This window comes from Phycodurus eques, chromosome 14 (genome assembly GCF_024500275.1).
Source record: "Phycodurus eques isolate BA_2022a chromosome 14, UOR_Pequ_1.1, whole genome shotgun sequence".
In the NCBI taxonomy this organism is placed as follows: Eukaryota; Metazoa; Chordata; class Actinopteri; order Syngnathiformes; family Syngnathidae; genus Phycodurus; species Phycodurus eques.
In genome coordinates this window covers 19,773,774-19,782,059 of record NC_084538.1, presented here as the reverse complement: position 1 = coordinate 19,782,059, position 8,286 = coordinate 19,773,774, and the positions used below count along the sequence as shown (strand labels likewise).

At 40.8% G+C, this 8,286-nt stretch overlaps 1 protein-coding gene across 1 annotated transcript in view; it reads left to right on the top strand.

Annotated features, from left to right (window-relative positions):
* Positions 1-1,327: 1,327 nt before the first annotated feature.
* Positions 1,328-8,286, top strand: part of ttc7b (tetratricopeptide repeat domain 7B) — a 39,560-nt gene continuing 32,601 nt past the window's right edge. Inside the window, exons 1-5 of the mRNA XM_061697344.1 lie at positions 1,328-1,486; positions 3,839-3,993; positions 4,160-4,235; positions 4,366-4,458; positions 7,585-7,748. Coding sequence (XP_061553328.1) covers positions 1,366-1,486; positions 3,839-3,993; positions 4,160-4,235; positions 4,366-4,458; positions 7,585-7,748 — 609 coding nt within the window. The 5' untranslated portion in view covers positions 1,328-1,365. The remainder of the gene's footprint in view (positions 1,487-3,838; positions 3,994-4,159; positions 4,236-4,365; positions 4,459-7,584; positions 7,749-8,286) is intronic.

Genomic DNA, 8,286 nt, shown 5'->3' with positions numbered 1-8,286 from the left:
GATGTTATCATAGATATGACTTATAAGTAGCTCGGACACGCACATTTGAGCTGCGTGCCTACGGGGATGCTCAGCTAGTGGGGGCAAAATGTCAGCACATTCCATGTTTGTGGAAGGCACGAAAATCAAAATATCAAGGATGCATATTGTGCTGCACTCCGTAGCACACAATGCCGTACAATCATAACAAGGGAACTGAGAATAACCTTTCATCAGTCAGATTTGTTTTTTTTTTTTTTTTTGGGGGGGGGTATCCTTTCAAATGTTATGTATTGATATCACACGATTTGACGTTAACAAAAGATTAAACCATGAAAATCGGTAGAGAAATGAGAAAGATGACTAATTTTCTATGTCCATGTTTCCTTTGATGGCATCGTTGCCCCCGCCTCCGTGGTCGACACGTAAGCACGTGGTTTAGCGGGGCTGCTACAGCTGCGCACCTGCTTATCTAGTCTACTTTTCCTATCTGTGGTTGTTATTTGCTACAGACGTCATAGACTAGGCGGCACGGTGGGCGACTGGTTAGAGCGTCAGCCTCATAATTCTGAGGACCCGGATTCTATCCCCGGCCCCGCCTGTGTGGAGTTTGCATGTTCTCCCCGTGCTGCGTGGGTTTTCTCCGGGCACTCCGGTTTCCTCCCACATCCCAAAAACATGCATTAATTGGAGACTCTAAATTGGTTGTTTGTTTCTATGTGCCCTGCGATTGGCTGGCAACCAGTTCAGGGTGTACCCCGCCTCCTGCCCGATGACAGCTGGGATAGGCTCCAGCACGCCCGCGACCCTAGTGAGGAGAAGCGGCTCAGAAAATGGATGGATGCACGTCATAGACTAAAGTTGGCCCGAATGTTATCAATTCATGCCGATGCCCGCAATTTTTGCAAATTGAAAATCTTATTTTCTACAGCTCCTGTCAGTCAAAAATCGTGATAATAATCAACAAAAACACGAAATTAATTTGAGACAATATATTGTGAAATTGGAAATATAAACGGTCGTTAATTTTGGAAGCTTTACTCTTACTTTCTCAGGGGTCCCACATGACATAGACAACCACAGTGCCTCTACCGTTGAGTAGGGGTTACTACAGATCACAGCCGTACAATTTCCATCACAGAACTCTTTATGCAGGCGCTGCAGATGGGTCCGGTCCAACGTCCAAGTTACACAATCCACTAAACGCAATTTCCTTGAATTTGTGATATGCGAGTAGAAAATATAATGTAAAAACACGGAGCATATGTGCTTTAATTTGAAAGACACAACCGGAAGCTTAGTAGTTGCGTGTACGCTGACTTGACCGCTCCACGTCAAAAACGATTCTTTGGTGTTTCGTGGTCCAAGCAGAAGCCGCTCACCAAAATGACAGCAAAGAAGTCTGGCTCACGACTGGAGACCGAGATAGAGCGGTGCCGTTCAGAGGGACAGTGGGATAAAATACCGGAGTTGGTTCGACAACTCTCGGCTAAGTTGATATCAAACGGTAAGATGTATTTTTATTCAGTCAAATGTGCAAGAGGCCTTCCTCCCTATCGGAATCGTCTTTGTGTACTTCCTGACAGAGGAAGACGTTGGTAGGGCAATTCCACATCTCTTCTTATGATGCCTAACGCTAAAGTCATAACGCACAATATGACCTAAATGATAGCAAAAGGATATACATATGTTGCTACCCACTACTTCAATTTAGTTGTGAGTGCAGAATTGCACGAAAGACCAGATCGAGTTCGTCTAGTTTCCACTATACGCTACTACCTGCTTCCTAAGATCGAGAACGAATATGGGAAGTTCTATTCATGCTAAAGTAATTGAAAGTCACCTTTGTAATATTTAGTGCTATGAATAAAAAAAGAGATCTACAATGCCCGCATTGTGCACATTCGGTTATTTTTCCTGCTCAAAATTGAAATATACCTAACCATCTCCATGCCAAATCAAGCACTTGCTCGCAAATATATTTTCAACACCCAATTGCATTACGATGTCTTGTATCGTAATCTCTTTTAGTCACAAAGCAATTGCGCAGTGGTCCCCCTGAAAATGGCAAAATCGTCGGTTATTCTGAAATATTGATTTCTAAATGTCCTTGAAAATGTTGCCTTTTTGGAATGCAACTTACTTCTAATAATGATGAGCTCCAGTCTGGGACCAGCAAAAGGATTAGTTGTCATAATTCCAGTTGGTATGTTTATAAGCACAGTAGGAGCTGTCATGCACAGCTAATAGTGTTTGTCAGTACGGCGATAGAGTGGTTAACACAATTGCCTCAAAGCAAGAAGGTCCCCAGTTTGATTATATATCATAACACATGACTTGGGGCCTTTCTGTGTGGAGTTTGCATGGTCTCTCCCGTTACCGGTCTGGGTGTTCTCTGGTTTCCTGCCACATTGTGCAAGGTTCATTTTAGGGTTGGGGATCGAGAACCGATTAAAAAAGGAACCGAGACTAACGTCCTGGTTCTCCCGGAACCGTTCAAATAAAAAAAAAAAAATTCGGTTCCTAGTTTCGCTGCCTAGTCCTCCAGCCGTGAAGAAGAAGAAGTGGCGAAAAACAACGAAGAAGCCTGCGTAAACCAACGGAGAAGAACCCACACGATGACGTGCCTGTGCCCAACAGCGGCGGCGAACAAAATTGTGTCTTAACTTTGTTCAATTTAATGACCAGTCGCCTCAGTGAAACACTTGGAATAAGATTATATTGTGCAAAGGAGGCTTTTATGGTGTGTGACGCGCTCCGAGCCTCAGCATGCGCCGCGCGGTGTAGTCAACTGGGTGAGAGAATCAATACAATACGTCTATGCAAACATTGAGACAGCTCACAATGTAAACGGTTGCTTGCACTTTTGCACTGATGTTTTTTAGGACTTATTTTAGTCTTCAACGTAAGAGCCGATGATTGGGCTAAAAACTTCACTGTAGCAACTTTACATCACAACGAAATGGGACAAAATTCACATAAACGTTGTCTCACTGTATCGCAAACGCTAACCTTGTGCTTCATCGGTGGGTAAGGAAAGGAATCCGCGTTTTATAGCATTTGGTACCATCCATTTAAAAAATAAAAAAATCACCGGTGCCGTGTGAAGTTACTTTTCGTGCCAAAATGCTGAGTTCCGGTGCGTACCCTTCAAAATAAAAGACTACAAGCTTAAGACAGCAAGTCAAGTTACAACTTACATATATAAACAATTTTGACGAGATGAAACAGTCCCAAATAACTATTTTAAAAATGCTATATTTAACTTTTAGCTGAAACATTAATTACTGAATATTAAATCATTTGGGTTAGTTTCACACACATTGCCCTTGAGTTCATCGGTTTGATATTAATACTGGTTATAAAGAACGTGGAGTCAAATGTTCATTTTAGTCTATGCTGCGGGCTGCTAAGAACATGGATGTTCATAATTTGGACACCCTTTATTTAAACCATGCAAACTTTTTTGACCCAGCCCCCTAAAAGAATCGGAATTGAGAATCGGTTGGAACTGGAATCGCTCAAATTCAAACGATGCCCAACCCTACTTCATTTCGTGTCAAGATCGGGATGAGCTCCCTGAGCACAGCAGTTGCTGCACGGTGTTCCTCAGGGATGGTTTATAGACACACAGCAAAGTATCTGTAGAATTTTACCTTTACTTGAAAGTTGACACTTTAGTCATGAGAATGTTCTTTAACTGTTGCCATGACTTAATTCTATCAGATTCTATTTCTATTTGATTCTATCAGATCGATTAACCAACCATAACTTACTGTCTGTCAATCCATTCAATCAGAGGAGGGGTCGCCAGCCAATGATTAACTTATTTTTTTAACAAACTGTTTGATGTGTTCAGATGACCTCGGAGAGTTGTTGTTGGGGGAATGCAAGCTTCTGACATACCTGAAGGAGAATCCAATTAAACAGGGCGCGAGTCCGAGAGGTCCACGACCAAAACTGGTAGAGGTCAGGAAGCACCTCACTGCTGCTCTGGACAGAGGAAACCTCAAGGTGACCATCAATGGCGAGATGGGACACAAATGGACAGACGATATATTGTAGACGTAGAAAGACTGTGCATCTTGATTGCTATTCCACTTTCTGGATGTGTTCAGATAATATAAGTATCCAGTCTACCAATGTTTGACCTTTCAACTGTATATCGTCTGCTTTCCAGGCTGATTACCTCCAGGAAGCGAGTCTTCTCATGGCCAAACTCAGTTATGTCGAGGCCGAATACAGAGACGCTTTAGGTCACAAACTGCTATCCTTCAGACTAAATACAAACATTCTAGAGTTTTTTTTTTTTTTTTACTTCGTTTTTTTCTATGATTCAAATGCCCTGAGATATATTTGTGAGGTAACGGGGTTAATTCTTTGCAGGTCACTATAACAGGGTGAATATGGATGACATGCAGCTGGCGGGAGCTCCAGTATATAGGCTTTCTATGATTGCAGAAGCCTATGCCACTAAAGGTACATAAACACAAGCATTGTTTGACTTGCTGTGGCCTGAAGTGGCTTTGGAAAACAATAACATTTCCACCGACCGGCTCCAAAAGCTGTTGAATCAGAAGAAGAATCACAATCCTCTATAATGGCAGATATGTCAAACACACAAGGAATTTGTCACCAGTTGTTGGTGTCACTCTAGTACTATAGCAAAAATGATACAATAATATGATAGACTTTTAGGACATACACACAAATCTACAAAGTACAGCGAGTCATTGAAAAATTCAAAATGTGTACATCTTCTTACAAACCCTAATTCCAATGAAGATCGGACATTGTGTAAAACAAAAACAGAATGCAATGATTTCCAACCTATATTTAATTGAATACGCTACAAAGACGAGCTATTCAATGTTCAAAGTGATCAACTTTCTTTTGTTGCGAATAGTCACTCATTTTGAATTTGATGCCTGCAATACATTCCCAAAAAAGCAAAGGCAGGGGCCTGTTTACCACTGCGTTACATCACCTTTCCTTTTTAAGTGTACGGGAACTGAGGATACTAATTGTTGAAGCTTTGTAGGTTGAATTATTTCCCATTCTTGCGTGATGTAGAGCAGAAGAAGAAGAAGAATCACCTTTATTAGCATGAACATGCATGCATGCACACGAAATTTGTTCTCTGCATTTTACCCATCACAGTGAACACGTACACATATACTAACACACCACCATGGACACGGAAATCCAGGATTTCCAAAAACACAAATTTGAAATGTGGACTCGTCAGAGCACGGCACACTTTTTCCACTTTGCATCAGTCTATCTCCACATGAGCTCAGGCCCAGAGAAGCCGTTGGGATTTCTGAGTGTTGTTGATGTGTGGATTTCACTTTGCATTATAGTTGAGAGTTTTAACGTGCATTTGTAGATGTAGCGACGGACTGTGTTAATTGACAAGGTTTTTCTGAAGTGTTCCTGAGCCCACGTGGCAATATCCTTTACACAATGATTAGGGTCCTAGATTAAGCCTTTTGAGTGGTGGCCATGTTGGGGCACCATGAGCCAAGTTGTGGTGGCCCTGTCAGAACCTGTACTGGCCCCGTATATTCGCAATATGTTAAGTTTTTTTAATTTAACATTAAGCGTCTTCATACCATCTTCTTCTCCTTCAAGAAATTATTAGTACAATTGCATTCACGGCCATGACTGTGTTCTAACCTCAGTACCTATTTTTGCAATTGCACAAAGTCATTTTGATACATCGAAGAATAAAGAGGGATTCCAGCATGGAATAGAGGGAAAAAAAGAGGAAGGAAAAAAATGTCGGCGAGAGGGAGGAGCAAGTATGTATATAAAGTAACTGTTTACCTAATTTTAACCATTACCACAACCATATGATTGATGTAAATACAAAACGATTGCATAATTGTACCAACCCCATGTTATTTTTTTTGGGTTGTTTTTTTTTTTTTTGCGAAATCACAATCACGATTTATATGTTTATGATTATTCTGACTATTTTTCTATTTATTTACTAGCAAAACAAGCCAATTTACTTCTTCTCTAAAACATTTAATATTGTCTACCGTGGATGATGAAATCCCTAAATTCCTTGCAATTGCACGTTGAGAAACGTTGTCCTTAAACTGTTGGACCATTTGTTAACGCATTTGTTCACAAAGTGGTGAACCTTGACCCATCGCTGCTTGCGACCAACTGAGCCTTTCGGGTATGTTCCTTTTATACCCAATCACGACACTCACCTGTTTCCAATTAACCTGTTCACCTGTGGAATGTTCCAAACAGGTGTTTTTTGATTATTCCCCAGCTTTTCCAGTCTTGTTGCCGTTGTCCCAGCTTTTTTGGAACGTTTTTGAAAATGAGTCTTTGCACAAAGAAAAAAAACAAAACAAAAAAAAAACAACAATCCAGATAATGTTCATCAGTTTGAACATTATCTTGTATTTCTAGTGTATTCAATTAAATATATGTTGAAAAGGATTTGCAAATCATTGTATTCCATTTTTATTTATGTTTCACATAATACATAATGTTTCATCTTCGTTGGCATTAATGTTTGTAGATTGTGCAGGTTATCATATTGCTATGGCTGGTCGGTGTAAGATAAATTTTAAATTACTGCCCATTTGAATCACATGGTGGCAGTACAATGTCACCCCTGGTTTGTATGCACACACAGTGTACATAAATAACAGTAAAAATGCAATAAAGTCTGCATTCGATAAGACGAGATTCTGTCTGAGATCTACATGTAGATACATATGCAAAAAAGGCAATATTTATACTTGAATGTGACATTCAATTGCCGTTTTAATAACTATACATAGTGTTTTAGAAAGGTAAATGTTTTTCCTCGAGACAACACCTAAACATTAGCATCTAACATCTCCAGCAGTATGCATTCATTCATAGGGATGGCGTCCATTCAATGCTGCCCAGGTTGTTTATTTAACAGTATAATGGCTGAGAGGACAAAACCTGCAGCCCCAATTGAAGTGAGTGGGATCATGTGCAACTTTGTGATTTTGATTGATTGGTTGATTCTGAGATGGTGTGGGTGGGGATACCACTGGATTTCTGTTGCCGAATGGCCAAGTTCAGAAGAAACTACATTGAACAAAAATATAAACGCAACACGTTTGTTTATCTTCCCATTTTTCGTGAGCTGGACTCCAAGATCTAAAACGTTTTCTACATACACAGAAGGCCGTTTCCCTCAAATATTGTTCACTAATCTGGCTAAATCTGTGTTAGTGATCATTTCTCCTTTGTCGAGATAATCCATCCCACCTCACAGGTGTGGCATACCAAGATGCTGATTAGACAGCCTGATTATTGCACAGGTGTGCCATAGGCCGGCCACAATAAAAGGCCACTCTGAAATGTGCAGTTTTGGTTTTTTGTGGGGGTCTGGGGCGTCAGTGCAACACATCTTCGCATAGAGTTGATCAGGTTGTTGATTGTGGTCTGTGGAATGTTGGTCCACTCCTCTTCAATGGCTGTGCCAAGTTGCTGGATATTGGCAGGAACTGGAACAGTGTTGCATTTATATTTTTGTTCAGTATAGTTCAATTTTATACATATATTTTTTTTTCCCCACCCTGTGACACCTCTTTCCCTCAGGCTTGTGTCTAGAGAAAGTCCCAGCTGCCTCTCCACTGCTGTCCAATAAGAACGCCGGTTCGCCTTCCTCCAATCGTAACAGAACTGAACGAGAGCAAGAAATAATCACCTGCTATGAGAAGTCGGGAGACATTGCTCTGCTGTACCTTCAGGAGGCTGAGAAGGTGTGTGTTTTCAGTCACTCGACGTTTTTCAAGGTTAATAGGTGAGCAATTTTGCCAGTGTGCTGCTCATGCGCTTTACAGGCAATTTGCAAAAACAGTCTTTGCTATTGGAGAACATAAGGGTGGGATTCAGAAACTGAGTTGCTCTGGAAGGCAGAGATGACAGCATGAGTGTGAGGAATTCCAGACACTGCAAAAATTGCCTATCTAAATATAAGAAATATATGCTTGTTTTGAGAGGGTTGGTACTAGAAATAAGGGAAATTATCTGCCAGTACAGTAAGAGAATTACACTTGGTAAGATTTTGTGAAATAAGAAAAATATGATGGCTGTTTAGAAGAGAGCAATACCTTACCGAAAGATTTAGTTGTGTAATGCCTGCCAATCACCCAGTGATGCAGTCGAACCAATCTGCTAATTTGCCAGGTAACCCTTAAAAAATGTAGAGAACATGACTGGAAGGCCAATGTTTATCACACAACCCACAGTCAGGGTTTCATGGAATAAAATTCACACATTAACTTTGCCCAACGTTGG